We start from the raw sequence: 18329 nt of genomic DNA, 5'->3' as shown, positions 1-18329 counted from the left end.
TTTTCCAGAATTTATTCTCGGGGATTAGACGTATCTGTGAAATTGGTCACTTTCCACTGGGGAGCGAGAACATTAAGCACGAACAGGCAGCTCACAGCCCCGTCTCTGGCTCGGGAGGCAGGGAACGGCAAAATAGAAAGCACGCGCAGCTCCACATCCGGGCGAGGAGGAAACCTGGGAGGGCGAGGGATGGCCGTGCATGCGTGGTTTTTGTTACATTTCGCGTGCCCTGTGGCTCGAGCGTGTGAATGGTGTATGCAGCGCCTGACCCCTTCCGGGGCTCCCGTGATGAAGACGGAGCCCCGGCACCAAAGAGGAAGTGAAGTGCAGGAGCTGAAGTCCCGGGAGAGCAGCAGATAGAAGTGCGGGGGTCCTATGCCTAAGGAGGAAGCCCTGCATCGTGCTGCCAGACATTTGGAGGAGCTGGAGTGCTCCAGCACCGCGCCGCAGCCAGCCGCCACACCGGGTGAGTTTGCACGTTTCCTCTTGGCGGAGGGGTGGGGGATTGGTCGGGCCGGGGAGCCGGTCTTAGTGGCGCGAAGAAAATGCAAGTGTGCTGGTGTGCTGTGATAGCGGAAGGGAGCACTTCGGGGCGCATTGACGGGCCGTGGAGCCAACGGTGGAGGGGGGATGAGAAAGTGAAAGTAACTGCAGGAGGTTTGCAAGGGAGACAGGAGATGGGTACAGCGCGTAACTGTACGTGGTGAACGCGCACGTTCACATATCCAGTCCGACCTGCAACCTGCGCGTGCCCATCTCCTGTCTCCTTTGCAAGCCCTTGAAAGCATAGTCGACGACTATAGGTCTCGCTGGCGACAGCGTTTGGCGCTGCGTCGCCAGGTGCGAGACCTAAAAAGTGCAGGTGCTGAGCACCAGAAAACACTGGCACAAATTAAGCACTGTAGTTGATACGGAAAAGCTGCGTCGCCGTCTGACGTGCATAATTTCTCCTGTTTCACTAGCTCACTCTCTACAGCAGAGGCAGTGCTATCAATAGTGCAGCAGGAACAGTGGCACCACGGCTTAGGTCTGGTGGGGGGCCCATTTGCTGTATTTTACTAGCTGGACAGGCGTGGGGTGGGCATGTTACTTGTGTGCACCAGGGCCCGTGGCACTCTTGCTACGCCTTTGTCAAATAAAGGACCAGAGACACTGGTGTAGGACCCGGTACAGAGAAATGATGCATCTGGCTGGCAGGTGGCACCCTCTAGCCGGCTGAGCTTTCTAAAATACTTGTAGAACTTTACAAAAGATAGGACACAATCCCTAGCATGAAATCCGACTGCAAAATCTAAACTTGCACAGACCAAAAGCATCCACGTTCACGATTATTTTATTATCAAATAATCAACAAAGTCCTCCAAAGGTGTTTTTTTTATTTTGTTGCATTAGTTTCGAAGATAGCAAACATTAGAACAAAACTGTAAAACTTAATAGGCAACAACTGATTCTCAGAGCCACGTGTAAGTACATATTTAGCAAGATTGTAAGCCCTACCTTTGTTAATATTTCATACGACTTGACCAGGATGGACTCTATGCAGGAAACAAAACTAAGGATAGTGCGGGAAACCAATTCCTGTACTGAAACTTTAAAATATTACGAGGGGGAGCATGGTCACCGAAAAAAACAATCTATTCAAAACTTTAAAATACTATTAAAATGTAAAGAACATAGTGTATCTCTGAGCTGTCCCACCGTTTCATCACTCAGTCCTATTAGGCAGTGGTAACATACACAAGCAAAGACTGCCTTGGCAGCACAGAGGCAGTCATTCACACAAGCATACACAGTCCCTGCCTGGCGCCTGACGCCAGGCAGCAGGCTTCCTGAGGTAGAGCCAGGCGGCTCCCGGCTGATAGTTCCTGAGGTTGTGCACCATCCGCGGTGTGCTTGGTCCAGGGTAGAGTGCAAGAAGGCACCGGGATCGCAGATCTGGGATTTCCCTTCACAGCCTCGGCTTGATTTGAATCGTCTTTCCTGAGGATAGAATAAGAACATACAAAGAATTCAATGAAAACACTTTAGGCAGTTTAAAATGCAATCTACCAAAGGAAGACACTGAAATTAAAATGCAGTGCATCCCTGTGCAGAAGCCTGCAGCGACATGCTCAGTCATGTATGTCTAAAATGGATGTCCGGCTCCAAACGAGCACAAACATCTACACACTGGCAGCTTGTGAAAACAGAGACGACCCAAAACCCTGCGTTACATTCATGATAATAAAAATAAAAAATGATTTTAAAAAAACAGTACATCAACATGGTCTAAAAATAAGCTGGACGTGAGAGTGGCTCGAATTAGGCATTACTTACAGGTTGAAAGACACCTACAATAGGTTGAGATTTTGTCATTCTTTACTTCAGAGTCTAATACTAAGTTTTTGCTAAGGATGTTAATCAATCAATAAACTTTATTCGTTTCTTTGCACTAAAGCCATAAAAGTCACTTGATCAGAACAAACTACATTAAAAATTCCAGCAAAATACAAGGAATAGAGCAGTATATTTAATAAAATCACATGAATACAAGGCTAAAAAGAAAGGCCATCCCAACAAATTTAGTCACAGCTGGATCTGAGCCTAATTTCTGCTCTTAAAAAACCAAGACTGAACCACAAGACAGCAATTGTAACAAAAATAAAAGCTGGTCTAACCTGTTTAAAACAAACTTTCTTAAGAATAGGAACGATAAAAGACCTTCTAGGAACCTCATAGGATGTCTTCCAGTGACGGTTCGTCCATTGGGGGCGTTGGGGCGTTGCCCCACTAGCCATGAACAACCGTCACTGCAGTGTCACGCATTCGTGCACCAGTCAAAAATAAAATTATGAGCGCACTCACATCATACAGTCTACAATACAAAAGCTCGACAGAATTATGAGTGAACGTCATCGCGGAAGGGTGTGGGGGCGGGCCTGCGGCAGTGAGTGGCCGCCAGCTGAGCAGAAGAAATAGCAGCGCGGCAGGCAGGGCAGCAGCAGTGTGCGCATTTTGGACAAGTCATTTTTATGACTTGCCCACGCATGTGCACACACGCAGTAGCCCCTTCCCTCCTCCTCCTCCTCCCCTAGCACTGAGACAGACAGGGACCCGGGTACCCCGGGTCTCATTATGGGCAGTATTAGCCCTGCTCTTAGCCAATCCTGGCGCAGTGGCGCTGTTAATGCTGCGCCAGAGTTACCGCGCAGACTAAGTTCATGATGGTGGTGCCGCCGTGCGTGGGTGGTGGCTGTGCTTAGTGCTGCCGCACTGTAGGGCCAATCACATGTGGCCATTGGCAAGCCATGTAGTGGTGATTAGCCACTGTGGGGACATCACCCCGCCTGGCGAGCCACACCAACAACTACGAGTCGGAGTCACGAGGAGAGTGAGCGTAGACCTCGTGACTCAGACCTCGTAACTCGTTGTGCCAGTCAGTGTCTTCTTCTATCTTGTGTTTATCGAGTGTGACGGAGTGAGAGTCTGACACAATCTCTTCCTCAAAAGTTAAAACGTAAGTTTTTTTAACACAGTCAGTGACTGATGTCTGACTGTGTACAGTTAGAAATTAATGGTGGGCGTGTGTGAGTGGCATCAGTACTGGGTGGCATGTCATGTCAGGATAAACTATAACGTGCAACCTTAACTGATGATCGAAATGACTTTTACATTATTTTACGCGCACTGTCTGTTAGCCACTTACAAGGCCTCAGCTCGGAGCCTAGGCGCCGGGAGGCATTGAAAGGCGATGGGGAGGCGAGGCGGCGCGGCGGCAGGACTCCGACTGGTTAAGCGACAAATCACGACACTTAGACAGTCATCCATACTCATAAAAACAGTGGTCGAAGTGGGCAGGAACTGCTGGGCACGGTGTGCCCCTACTTCTTTAATTCTGTAGCTTCCGTTCCCCTACTTTTTTATTATGAACATGTGTCCCTGGACGTCAGAAATATTCTGTTTGTGGACGGGCGGGGAGCAGAGAAGGAAAAGGTCTCTGTCTCTTACTTCCTGTCCAGACAAGACAAGGAAGGTGTCCGCTTCTGCTCTGCCACTGGCAGCTGCCCCCTCTTTCTTACTCCTATTCCCTCTCGTTCTGTCTAACTCCTTCTCACTTTTCCGAAAACCATGAATCAAGAAATGGTTCTCACCGTCTCTTCCTGTCGTCCATTTGCCCCTGTGAAATGGATGCAAAAAAGAAAACCACTTTTGCTGGAAATGCCGTTTTGACATTTTTCTATTCCAAAGTGCAGCCTCGGAAATAAAATGTTCAAAGTGGCCAGATATTTTTTTTCAAACCCCAACACATTAGTGCCACTTTACAGAGTTTGCCAGTAAAGCGCTACTTTTGTTTTCTTGTCTTTCAATAAACACCCCACTTCTCCTCGTGTATGTCTGCCGATCAGAGTGAAAGAAATGCTTCACAAACGGGCTCATGGGAGGGGGCCTCCCCTCCCGGGGCCTCTAAGGGATGATGTGGGAAGGCCATGGGGAGGGTACACCTCTCAGGCAGCCAGTTCAGAGACTCGTCAGGGCGCCCATTGTCAGCACTTTAGCCCACACAAGTTTAACTCAGCCCCCAAGCAATTCTCACACCTTCAGTTCGAAATGGGCTGTACAAGAGGTGCTTGAGGTGGCTGAGAGGAGGAGCTGCGGCCCAAGTGGAGTCTGCACAAAGCAGCTTCCCCGAGATCAGAAGGTGTCACTTATGTAGATTTCAGGGGCCTCCCACATTCCCTTTTGCCTAGGGCCCCGAAAATCCTAGGACTGGCCCTGCCTTGAGGTACTGCAATACCTGGTTGATGGGTGGATTGGAAAACGAAATGTGTACGGCGGCTTTGTGTTCACAAATGTGGTCTTTTGAAACCATACTGCTTTCGTTTTGTAAGCATATAAGCAGTGGACATTGAAATGGGTCCTTTCTGGGCCCTGTAGTTATGTCCTTAACTTTTCAGGCAAAAATACTTGTTGATTTCTGAATAATGACTGTAAAAGTGTTAAGTTCACCATGCTCCTGCTTACATTTTACATGCTTTATTAAATCTTTCATTCCTTATGAGTGTTTGCTTTTTCCAGGATGTTGTTACCTTTTCTTTAAGGCAGCATATTGCTCTTGCCTAGTGTGTAATTTGAATTGAGTCGCATCCAGTTATTTATAGCAGGTCAAATTGAATTGTAGCTGAAGGCAGTATGAGTTTCTCTCAGTGGGGCAGTATGCTGTTCAGTGAGGGAGCAGATTTAGCACTGTGGTCAGAGCTGCTAAATTTAGAACTGGGGAACCAGGTTCAGCCTTCATGAACAGTCACCCAATCCACTCTCCTGAGGGAGCACATTCCCATGCCAGACCCTAGAAGGCACCAGAAACGCCCTGGTGTGTTAGCACCAGCAGGTGGACCCTAGCAGTGGCAAGTGTGGGTTCACCTTGAAGGCTTGCCCACCACAATCCATACTGAAGTTCACCTCCAGTCTTGCGGGCAGGCCTACGAAGTAGCAGACCCTCGAGCAACAGTGACTCTGTCACTGAGGTCACAGGACCCCTGAGAAGAGCTGGCTCTAGGGCGATGCGACTGGTGTGACCGCAACGGGCGCTGACTGAGTGGGGGCGTCGTATATTATGGTTTAAAAAGCACTTGCTGCCTCCTTCCTGCTATTTTCGGCAATAATAAAAATGTCATGATAACTCTGATGAATAAACTTCTTCCTAGAGCGAGATAGGAGATTTGTCTACTGGAAGTTTTGACTCATGGAAAGATAGCGCAGAGGGTTAATGTGCCTGCTGCAAAGAAAATGTACCAGGCCCATCACAAAGTGCACATATTGTACATAGGTCAGTGGGTTACTGCTTTTGTCAGCGAGATCCTTTTGCTACTTGCAGTTTAAAAGTTAAAATCCTAACAAAGAACAGTGAGCTACTAACTTTCATCTAAGAGCTGCATGCAAACTGCAAGGTATAAATTAGAGCGTTATGTCCCCCCCTTCCCCCCAGTCTTTGATTATCCTAATGTTGCAAAAAGTGTTATTTTTGATACAAATCAATAATGATTTTTAAAGAGAACCCCCAATCATGGTATTAAGTTTTAAATTCTGAGTTTGTGTTTCTCCAGGCCAATCACTGTTAAACTATATTGTCTACTAGTATGGTTATCATGTGACTCCTACACCTTGTAGTCCTTTGTCTTATGTAACATTTCCTATACAGTCATTTACACACGTAAAATTGATTATCTCTGTGTATATTGCTGACAACAGAAACTCCATGGCTCGGAAACAAATGGCTGGTGCTTCCACTTTTAAGCATTTTTGGGACATTCTGTGATTAAAATAAATTCACAAAGTGGAATATGTTTCTAATGTCAATAGCTTATATTAATCGTTAAATAATCATGTGTATCCATTGGTTGAATTACATAACATAATAAGCTGTAACTGGTCAGTGAAATGCCACACAAATACTAAAGATTGGGATGTTTTGCGCATCCTGGCCACACCTCTAAGTCGGCCCACTGATCCAATCCTCAGGTTATTCCCGCCCTCTGATTCTCCGCCCACAGTTCCCCTACTTTCTTCCCCCCACTTCGACCACTGCATAAAAATAACATGTTGGAGGCGCACAGCTAGGTGAAATACAAAAGTTACTGCAGAACAGGTGCCGGCCGCAACATGAATCAAATGCCGATGCCCGTATGGCCCCATGGACAGCAGACCAATCCCCGGGCCCGGATCTACATCATCACACTTCAAAACCTACAAAGCATGTTTTTAGGTCCAGTGCCCTCTTTCACCGAAGCAGATTATTAACCAGCCCTTTTCAGATGGTTTAAATCCATGTTGTTCCAACAATGAGTGTGTTACTCGATTTGTTGACTGCAGAACAATTTTTTTAAAATCTGAAGTAAGTGGGGGGCATTAATATTTCTAAGCTTGTGTTTAATTTAACTTTTAATGATGCTTCTCAAGGCTGTGATATAATTTGATTGATGTACTAAGGTGAAATGCTTCTGCAAGAAATACTTTTTTTTTACATTTTGAAACGTCTGAATCCAATTTTTACGTTGCTTTAGTCGCAACATTTACATGCCAAACATGTGTTTTGCTTAGCTCGCGCACCAGCCCTTAGGAGCCAATCCACGCCCTCGGTTCGGCTCTGGCTTGGCTCGGCTCGCCCACCAGATGCGTTGAGGGCTAAGCCTAAGGCCCTGTGATTCAGGGACAGCCTGGGTGTGACGAAGCATCGGAAGAAGTCTTCAGAGAGGGGGAGGGTGTAAGAGTGGTCATGAGAATCTTTTCTCCTCTTGCAGCTCACTGCTGAGAGTCGAGTGCCCATTGTGCTTGCACCATCATTTGTAGTGAATATGCCCTGGCACTTTTTCACACTCGTGGGCCTGCACTGTATTAGTAATGTGGAGTGGAGGTTAACATCATGATCTCTGGGAATTAGAACAGGCCCAGCCCTGAGAGTGTTGTGAATGAATGTGTTTGTGTGTGTGTGTGTGTGTGTACGCCTGGTTGTGAGTGCTATGTGTGAGCATGTGTGTGAGTCACGTCCGCCCCCTCGCCCCAAAACTTGCCGGCCGCCACTGTGAAAGTCTAGTTTTTTTTTTTACATCGAACCAGCAAACTCCCCCCCGTTTTTTTTCTTCCACCAACCAGCATTTCTTCCTTTAACTGAAAGCTTGTCTGCCTACCAGCAATGCACCGTAAGACTCATTTGGTTGAGTTTAAGATTATACATGTATACTAAAGTACCTCTCCTGTAAAAGCAGCTGATGCATGTAACCTGTAACTCATGACGTTCATTACTAATAAGAAGTAAATGCTTGCAACGTGTTGCCATGGGACTGTCCTCTGCATGGTACTGCAGGCTTGCCTCCCTGCCCTTGGTGATCCGAGCTGCGGGTTTATCTAGCCTCCTGATATTTTTGGGGGTTCAGCACACATGACAATCACATGTGTGCAATGACGACTAGGTTTATACACATGGTTCTGAGTCTCAGAGCCTAGTTCCGTGGTCTGGAGTAGCACATCAAGCTTGCTCTCTAGTCAATATGGGACTACTGTCCATCTCCTTGGTAATATCCATCAAGCAGTGGTGACAGTGGAGTGTCTTGGTCACAAGTGACCAACACACTTCGATGTTGAAACGCGTTGAGTGTGCTGCTCAAGAGACCCTGAACTGAAGCATTCACCTGGGAGTGAAAGTGATTTTCCACAACGATTTTATTGAGCAAATCAGGCAATGAAAACGTGGCACCCCACAATCCGGAGATCACCACCAACAGTTATGACACAGTGTGTTACACATGCATTAATGTCCAATCAAGAACATGAATAAGGCTCAAGAAAACAACCCCGCATCCCACCCTATCCCGTCAACCCCAAGAACCCCCTACCCTCCAAAGCCACCCCCCCCCCCTTCCCCACCCCCCCTCCCAACGCACGTGTGCAAGTAGCAGCGAGTAGAGTTTAGGTGCGGCGTGGCAGGCATGCCACAGAACTAGGCCCACAACTTCAGCACTTTCATATGTCTTCCTCCCGATCCACTGGGGGATCCAACGACAGTCCCCTTTAATCAGCCCACCGCTTCCAGATTTTAAAGTGCTTACGATGGCAGCCCCGTGCCTCAAACACCGGTTTCTCGAGCCCCATGTAGTAGCCCAGCCCTGCCTTCCACGCAGACAAAGGGAGGGCCCGCTCTCCCTTCCATGCCCGGGCCAGATCCCTTTTAGCAACAACAAGTCCTAACAGTAGTAAGTGGCGTTTGTAGATATTCCCACCAATACCCTCCATAACATTCAGCAACCCCAGCCGGTGAGTGGGGGGGAGATCCCAACCCAGGACCTCGGACAGGCAGCTCCACACACCCCTCCAAAAGCCAGACAGTCGAGCACATGACCACAGCGTATGTAGCAGAGAACCCGGTGTGGCCCCACAGCGCAAACACTCCGGAGACTCAATCAATCCTGCTCTCCACAGTCGCTCTCGGGTGTAATAGGCCCTGTGAAGGTACTTGAATTGGATAAGCCGAAGTCGCACAGCGATAGCGGCCCCTCGCGGGGATTCCAGGGCCTCCCTCCAATCATCCTAATCTAGAGGGCCCACAGCCACCTCCCACGCCGCCCTGAGGGGGAGCAAGGTAGAGGAGCAGTGGGTGACCAGCCTCTGGTAGATACGGCAGACCTTTATATCCTCCAGGTCTCCCATAAAGACCTTCGCTTCGACAGGACTGAACTCGGGGAGAGACTCCAGATTGGCAATGCTAGGGGCGAGTGCATGACGCAGTTGTAGAAAGCAGAAAAACTGGGATTGGGGAATGTGGAACTCCGAGCGGAGCTCCTGAAACGATTTAAGGGTAGTGCCAGACATTACCTGGCCCAGTAGCGAGATGCCAATGGCCTCCCATCCCTCAAACCCGGCCAGAGTCGAAAGCTCCGGGAGCAGGCCATTATGCCATAATGGCGTCTCCGCTGTCAATTTGCCCCACCAGCCCATGCGGCGCAATGCCTGCTTCCACACCGCAAAGACCACCCTCGTGACCGACGGCAGTGTCCGCCACAGTCGGGCTGAGTACAGAATGGTATGTAGCGTATTGTCCCCCATGAGCAAGCGCTCCAAAGCATAGGCTGGGTCTCCCCTATCACTATACCACCATTCATTAAGAATGAGCAGCTGAGAAGCCTTATAATAAGATAGCAGATCGGAGGTGGCCAGACCACCACAATAAGTGGACAAGAAACACGTCCATAGCGCCACCCTGGCCGCTCCTCCAGCCCATAGAAAGTGGCCCAGCACCGAATTGATTTGCCGAAACCACTGCGGGCTAATAGGGTAGGGGTAATTTTGTAGCTGATACAGCAGGCGTGGGAGGGCAACCATCTTGAAGATGGCAGATCTGCCGAAGATAGTTAGGGGCATTCTGGACCACGTTTTAATGTCGACCTGGACCCGCTCCCATACAGGCATGATGTTGTGGTCCCAAGCAATGGTCCGTGATTCCGAGAGAAATAAAGTGCGAGTGATTTTACTCTGGGAATTTGGAGTTTTTCGTTTGGCTATTGTCGGGCCCCATGGATGGCCATGCACCACACTTGGGGTCTGAGTGCGTATGTGGGATTTTGTTGTTATATAATATATATATACCTATATATACCTATATATATATATATATCTCCTTATCAACGGCTAACCCGTAAACTCACCCACCACTGAACCCAAAACCAACCTTACCATCCAATACCCTTACCACCTCTAAACTCTAAAAAACACCCTTACCACCCAATAACCTTACCCACCCCATAACCATAAAAGCACCCTTACTACCCAATACCCTCCCCACCACTAAACCCTAAAAGCATCCTTACCACCCAATACCCTCACCCAACCTAAACCCCCCAAACACTCACCCAATACCCTTACCTCTAAACCTTAAATACACCCTTACACCCAATACCATTACTGTTACATTTTCCATGTCCCTTGTCTTTTTCCCCATCCTTCCCCTGCGTCTTTCCTTTCCCTTGTGACCTGTCTCATGCTTAGAACATGGAACCATGTACCTGCGTTGTACAACCTTGGTTCCATGTTCCAAAGCCCCAGCACGGCAGTTACTGCCTCCTTCTTACTTTGGACAGATGTACTGTGCCGCACCAGCAATAAAGGTAATTTTACTCACCTTCCTGGATTGTTTCATCTTTACAATTACCTATCCCTAAACCCTAAAAATGTCCTTATCTTAATCCCTAGTATTATATGATGTGTGTGTGTGTGTGTGTGTATATATATATATATATATATTTATATATATATATATATATATATTTGGAAAACAAAGGAGGCGGCACAATCAGGATGTCTTTGTTAAGCCTTTATTTCAAGACTTTCACCCCACCAACGCGTTTCAGCCTTACACGGCCTTGCTCACGGTTGGTTAGTCCCTCTACAGTGTTTCTATTTATACTAGCCCATAGTCAGCCATTTATGAGGCATTATGGGATATGTAGTCTTTGTTACATTTTAGTGAAAAAATTAAAAGAAAAGAAAGACTTGGCATGCTTACAATTTCAACATGTTATAAGTAACTTAATTAATAACTTGTGATACAGGGTTTAGTACCCTAGTCTTTTAATGATGTTCAAAGTTTTGTTTTGAAGAGTATAGGGTATAGTACCCTATTTTCTGCTGAGGCTTTCAGTCCAGGTGAATATGCAGGTCTTCCCCAAAGTTCATCCCCTTCGGGTGTTTGGTGCGGAGTCTGATAATCATCCGCGACTCCATTTGTCGTAGTCTGCGGACCATATCTCCTCCTCGTTCCATTTTGTCCAAAACTTTTGCACCAAAAAAATGCATTTGCCGCCAATCTCCATTTTGGCATGTGCTCATATGTTTGGCAGTGGCATATTGCATGTTGGAATTTTTTACTGCCCTTATATGTTCTAAGATTCTTTTTTTCAACATGCAGGTCGTGCTCCCCACATATTTCATTCCGCACTTGCATTGAATGATGTAAACAACATTTTTGGAACTGCATGAAATTTGTTGTTCTATTTTCATAGACTTGCCATTCGGTTCCTCAATCATTTTCATGTGCTTGCCAATTTTGCAAGCCTTACAAGAGTTGCAGGGTTGAAAACCATTGCGTTGTGTACTTAGCCAATTCTGTTTCGGTCTTTCTTGGAAGTGACTTTTTACTAGTAAGTCTTTCAATGCGGTGTTCTTTTTATATGTTATTAGAGGAGCATTTCCAATGGTGGTTCCAATGTCAGGATCTTTTGTTAGAACATGCCAATATTTTTTCATTATTCGAGCAATGTTTGAGCTCTCCTTGCTGTAGGTCATTATTAGTCTTGGGGGAGCATTGGCTTAAATTTTTTTCGGTTGTTCCATCAGTGTCTGTGTTCGTGTTTTTTGGTCAATTTTGCGTTTGACCAAAAAACACGAACACAGACACTGATGGAACAACCGAAAAAAATTGAAGCCAATGCTCCCCCAAGACTAATAATGACCTACAGCAAGGAGAGCTCAAACATTGCTCGAATAATGAAAAAATATTGGCATGTTCTAACAAAAGATCCTGACATTGGAACCACCATTGGAAATGCTCCTCTAATAACATATAAAAAGAACACCGCATTGAAAGACTTACTAGTAAAAAGTCACTTCCAAGAAAGACCGAAACAGAATTGGCTAAGTACACAACGCAATGGTTTTCAACCCTGCAACTCTTGTAAGGCTTGCAAAATTGGCAAACACATGAAAATGATTGAGGAACCGAATGGCAAGTCTATGAAAATAGAACAACAAATTTCATGCAGTTCCAAAAATGTTGTTTACATCATTCAATGCAAGTGCGGAATGAAATATGTGGGGAGCACGACCTGCATGTTGAAAAAAAGAATCTTAGAACATATAAGGGCAGTAAAAAATTCCAACATGCAATATGCCACTGCCAAACATATGAGCACATGCCAAAATGGAGATTGGCGGCAAATGCATTTTTTTGGTGCAAAAGTTTTGGACAAAATGGAACGAGGAGGAGATATGGTCCGCAGACTACGACAAATGGAGTCGCGGATGATTATCAGACTCCGCACCAAACACCCGAAGGGGATGAACTTTGGGGAAGACCTGCATATTCACCTGGACTGAAAGCCTCAGCAGAAAATAGGGTACTATACCCTATACTCTTCAAAACAAAACTTTGAACATCATTAAAAGACTAGGGTACTAAACCCTGTATCACAAGTTATTAATTAAGTTACTTATAACATGTTGAAATTGTAAGCATGCCAAGTCTTTCTTTTCTTTTAATTTTTTCACTAAAATGTAACAAAGACTACATATCCCATAATGCCTCATAAATGGCTGACTATGGGCTAGTATAAATAGAAACACTGTAGAGGGACTAACCAACCGTGAGCAAGGCCGTGTAAGGCTGAAACGCGTTGGTGGGGTGAAAGTCTTGAAATAAAGGCTTAACAAAGACATCCTGATTGTGCCGCCTCCTTTGTTTTCCAAAAATTTCTGGGTCAGGATCCGACCCCTAGGCAGAGCACACACTGCTGAGCGCGTCCAGAGGGCTGAAGGATCACTTTGTGTACATATATATATATATCTATACTACTATTATAAAGAGAGAACACAAACCTTTTGGCAAGGTAAACTCGGGAACGACAGCTCCAATCCACACACCCAATACATTGCTGTAATCCTCAGGGTGTGCAGATGGACATAGGCCATAGAAAAATTTAAAAAACACGTAAATTAAAAAATATAACTTAAAAAAAAAAGTAGTGCCCTGAAAGTAGCGCCGGCCGTGACGCTGACGGCCACCACGTAGCGCTGGCCGCAACATACGTGATGACGAGGAGGAGCGGCGGTGAAGTGAGGAGCTCGGGGAGGAGCGGCGGCTCAGGTAAGGTTCTGGGACACAGGACGGGAGGGAGCCGGTGCGGGAGGTTGGCCCGGAACAGCTGCAGTAAGGCTCAGGGTCTGGGGGCAGCATTTCAGGCTTACGTGCACTACCGCCCCGGCCCCCGCCCGCCACGACATTGTACGGGACACAGACAATGTCGTGGCGGGCGGTGGCCGGGGCGGGAGTGCACGCAAGCCTGAAATGCTGCCCCCAGCCCCCTTCTGCCCCGGGCAACGCTGGGGCGGGCTGCTAGTATATATATATATATATATATATATATATATATATATATTACAGCTCCCGTGTTTCTTGAACACACCACACTCGCGGGGGTTATTTCAGAGGCGTTTATTTTCAGTGCAGTATTGCTGCGACGCTCCTGTTTCCACCAAGATGCTCCGTGCACTCTTCATGGCGGGTGCAGAGAGAACGGTGGTGGAACCGTTCCTGACATTACAGCTCCCGTGTTTCTTGAACACACCACACTCGCGGGGGTTATTTCAGAGGCGTTTATTTTCAGTGTTGTGCTCGATAGCGCAGGTCCATGGAAATGCCTCAAGAGGATTCAAGAGGCTGAGAGTTCGTCTTTGTGCTTTCTGTATGCCATCCGACGCGTTTCAAAGGTCCATGCCTTCTTCCTCAGGGATAGACGAACTTGGCTATTGGCCGCAGCTGCAAGTCCACTTATGATGAGATGACACGCCCCCCAATGGGCAGTGCTGTTGCCACAGTGTCTTGTGGGACTTGTATGCTGACATGAATAATTTGCATGATGCGTTTCTCCTCCGGGTCCTGTGACGCTGTTTGTAAACCCCATCCGAGCACCCCCTCGCCTACCGCTGATCATCCAGATTGTTGAAGACCGGAGCGGTATATGTCCGACATCCGGTGAGTCTGAATGAATCCCTTTGCGGCTCCAAATTCCGGGTGATGCAGTGGCGGTGCTGAGCATATGCAGTATTGCTGCGACGCTCCTGTTTCCACCAAGATGCTCCGTGCACTCTTCATGGCGGGTGCGGAGAGAACGGTGGTGGAACCGTTCCTGACATTACAGCTCCCGTGTTTCTTGAACACACCACACTCGCGGGGGTTATTTCAGAGGCGTTTATTTTCAGTGTCGTGCTCGATAGCGCAGGTCCATGGAAATGCCTCAAGAGGATTCAAGAGGCTGAGAGTTCGTCTTTGTGCTTTCTTTATGCCATCCGACGCGTTTCAAAGGTCCATGCCTTCTTCCTCAGGGATAGACGAACTTGGCTATTGGCCGCAGCTGCAAGTCCACTTATGATGAGATGACACGCCCCCCAATGGGCAGTGCTGTTGCCGCAGTGTCTTGTGGGACTTGTATGCTGACATGAATAATTTGCATGATGCGTTTCTCCTCCGGGTCCTGTGACGCTGTTTGTAAACCCCATCCGAGCACCCCCTCGCCTACCGCTGATCATCAAGATTGTTGAAGACCGGAGCGGTATATGTCCGACATCCGGTGAGTCTGAATGAATCCCTTTGCGGCTCTAAATTCCGGGTGATGCAGTGGCGGTGCTGAGCATATGCAGTATTGCTGCGACGCTCCTGTTTCCACCAAGATGCTCCGTGCACTCTTCATGGCGGGTGCGGAGAGAACGGTGGTGGAACCGTTCCTGACATTACAGCTCCCGTGTTTCTTGAACACACCACACTCGCGGGGGTTATTTCAGAGGCGTTTATTTTCAGTGTCGTGCTCGATAGCGCAGGTCCATGGAAATGCCTCAAGAGGATTCAAGAGGCTGAGAGTTCGTCTTTGTGCTTTCTGTATGCCATCCGACGCGTTTCAAAGGTCCATGCCTTCTTCCTCAGGGATAGACGAACTTGGCTATTGGCCGCAGCTGCAAGTCCACTTATGATGAGATGACACGCCCCCCAATGGGCAGTGCTGTTGCCGCAGTGTCTTGTGGGACTTGTATGCTGACATGAATAATTTGCATGATGCGTTTCTCCTCCGGGTCCTGTGACGCTGTTTGTAAACCCCATCCGAGCACCCCCTCGCCTACCGCTGATCATCCAGATTGTTGAAGACCGGAGCGGTATATGTCCGACATCCGGTGAGTCTGAATGAATCCCTTTGCGGCTCCAAATTCCGGGTGATGCAGTGGCGGTGCTGAGCATATGCAGTATTGCTGCGACGCTCCTGTTTCCACCAAGATGCTCCGTGCACTCTTCATGGCGGGTGCGGAGAGAACGGTGGTGGAACCGTTCCTGACATTACAGCTCCCGTGTTTCTTGAACACACCACACTCGCGGGGGTTATTTCAGAGGCGTTTATTTTCAGTGTCGTGCTCGATAGCGCAGGTCCATGGAAATGCCTCAAGAGGATTCAAGAGGCTGAGAGTTCGTCTTTGTGCTTTCTTTATGCCATCCGACGCGTTTCAAAGGTCCATGCCTTCTTCCTCAGGGATAGACGAACTTGGCTATTGGCCGCAGCTGCAAGTCCACTTATGATGAGATGACACGCCCCCCAATGGGCAGTGCTGTTGCCGCAGTGTCTTGTGGGACTTGTATGCTGACATGAATAATTTGCATGATGCGTTTCTCCTCCGGGTCCTGTGACGCTGTTTGTAAACCCCATCCGAGCACCCCCTCGCCTACCGCTGATCATCCAGATTGTTGAAGACCGGAGCGGTATATGTCCGACATCCGGTGAGTCTGAATGAATCCCTTTGCGGCTCCAAATTCCGGGTGATGCAGTGGCGGTGCTGAGCATATGCAGTATTGCTGCGACGCTCCTGTTTCCACCAAGATGCTCCGTGCACTCTTCATGGCGGGTGCGGAGAGAACGGTGGTGGAACCGTTCCTGACATTACAGCTCCCGTGTTTCTTGAACACACCACACTCGCGGGGGTTATTTCAGAGGCGTTTATTTTCAGTGTCGTGCTCGATAGCGCAGGTCCATGGAAATGCCTCAAGAGGATTCAAGAGGCTGAGAGTTCGTCTTTGTGCTTTCTGTATGCCATCCGACGCGTTTCAAAGGTCCATGCCTTCTTCCTCAGGGATAGACGAACTTGGCTATTGGCCGCAGCTGCAAGTCCACTTATGATGAGATGACACGCCCCCCAATGGGCAGTGCTGTTGCCGCAGTGTCTTGTGGGACTTGTATGCTGACATGAATAATTTGCATGATGCGTTTCTCCTCCGGGTCCTGTGACGCTGTTTGTAAACCCCATCCGAGCACCCCCTCGCCTACCGCTGATCATCCAGATTGTTGAAGACCGGAGCGGTATATGTCCGACATCCGGTGAGTCTGAATGAATCCCTTTGCGGCTCCAAATTCCGGGTGATGCAGTGGCGGTGCTGAGCATATGCAGTATTGCTGCGACGCTCCTGTTTCCACCAAGATGCTCCGTGCACTCTTCATGGCGGGTGCGGAGAGAACGGTGGTGGAACCGTTCCTGACATTACAGCTCCCGTGTTTCTTGAACACACCACACTCGCGGGGGTTATTTCAGAGGCGTTTATTTTCAGTGTCGTGCTCGATAGCGCAGGTCCATGGAAATGCCTCAAGAGGATTCAAGAGGCTGAGAGTTCGTCTTTGTGCTTTCTTTATGCCATCCGACGCGTTTCAAAGGTCCATGCCTTCTTCCTCAGGGATAGACGAACTTGGCTATTGGCCGCAGCTGCAAGTCCACTTATGATGAGATGACACGCCCCCCAACCTTGGTTCCATGTTCCAAAGCCCCAGCACGGCAGTTACTGCCTCCTTCTTACTTTGGACAGATGTACTGTGCCGCACCAGCAATAAAGGTAATTTTACTCACCTTCCTGGATTGTTTCATCTTTACAATTACCTATCCCTAAACCCTAAAAATGTCCTTATCTTAATCCCTAGTATTATATGATGTGTGTGTGTGTGTGTGTGTGTGTGTGTGTGTGTGTATATATATATATATATATATATATATATATATATATATATATATATATATATATATATATCTCTCTATACTACTATTATAAAGAGAGAACACAAACCTTTTGGCAAGGTAAACTCGGGAACGACAGCGCCAATCCACACACCCAATACATTGCTGTAATCCTCAGGGTGTGCAGATGGACATAGGCCATAGAAAATTTTAAAAAACACGTAAATTAAAAAATATAACTTAAAAAAAAAAAAGTAGTGCCCTGAAAGTAGCGCCGGCCGCGACGCTGACGGCCACCACGTAGCGCTGGCCGCAACATACGTGATGACGAGGAGGAGCGGCGGTGAAGTGAGGAGCTCGGGGAGGAGCGGCGGCTCAGGTAAGGTTCTGGGACACAGGACGGGAGGGAGCCGGTGCGGGAGGTTGGCCCGGAACAGCTGCAGTAAGGCTCAGGGTCTGGGGGCAGCATTTCAGGCTTGCGAGCACTACCGCCCCGGCCCCCGCCCGCCACGACATTGTACGGGACACAGACAATGTCGTGGCGGGCGGTGGCCGGGACGGGAGTGCACGCAAGCCTGAAATGCTGCCCCCAGCCCCCTTCTGCCCCGGGCAACGCTGGGGCGGGCTGCTAGTGTATATATATATATATATATATATATATATATATATATATATATATATATATATATATACTCACCTCACTCCGTGTTTCTATCAGAATTCCTCCTCCAACACGGATACGGACCATCGAATTGGTGCTTATTTTGGTATTTTATTCTTGCAATGTCGCAATCATGGTTTCGATGGTCCGTGTTGGAGGAGGAATTCTGATAGAAACATGAAGTGAGGTGGTATTGTTGGGCGTTAAGTTTCCTGCGTCCATATATATATAGTTATTTTTGTTTACATTACGTGTAATTATATGAATTACATTATGCACTTTACTGATACATTTGCCACCGGCACGACAGGTGATCAGCCAGGGATTATCCCGAGATGTGGTTGTAAATCTAAAGTCTGTTGTCAGTATCCATTGTCAGGTGCATCAT

At 47.8% G+C, this 18329-nt stretch overlaps 1 protein-coding gene across 1 annotated transcript in view; it reads right to left on the bottom strand.

The window, feature by feature from the left end:
* Window positions 1-1359: 1359 nt before the first annotated feature.
* Window positions 1360-18329, bottom strand: part of ZC3H3 (zinc finger CCCH-type containing 3) — a 1776692-nt gene continuing 1759722 nt past the window's right edge. The window contains exon 12 of the mRNA XM_086966317.1: window positions 1360-1980. Coding sequence (XP_086822443.1) covers window positions 1949-1980 — 32 coding nt within the window. The 3' untranslated portion in view covers window positions 1360-1948. The remainder of the gene's footprint in view (window positions 1981-18329) is intronic.

The sequence above is a fragment of the Lissotriton vulgaris genome, chromosome 4_1, assembly GCF_964263255.1.
Source record: "Lissotriton vulgaris chromosome 4_1, aLisVul1.2, whole genome shotgun sequence".
Taxonomy (NCBI): domain Eukaryota; kingdom Metazoa; phylum Chordata; class Amphibia; order Caudata; family Salamandridae; genus Lissotriton; species Lissotriton vulgaris.
The sequence above is the reverse complement of the archived record's forward strand: the minus strand, read 5'-3'. Positions and strand labels throughout refer to the sequence as shown.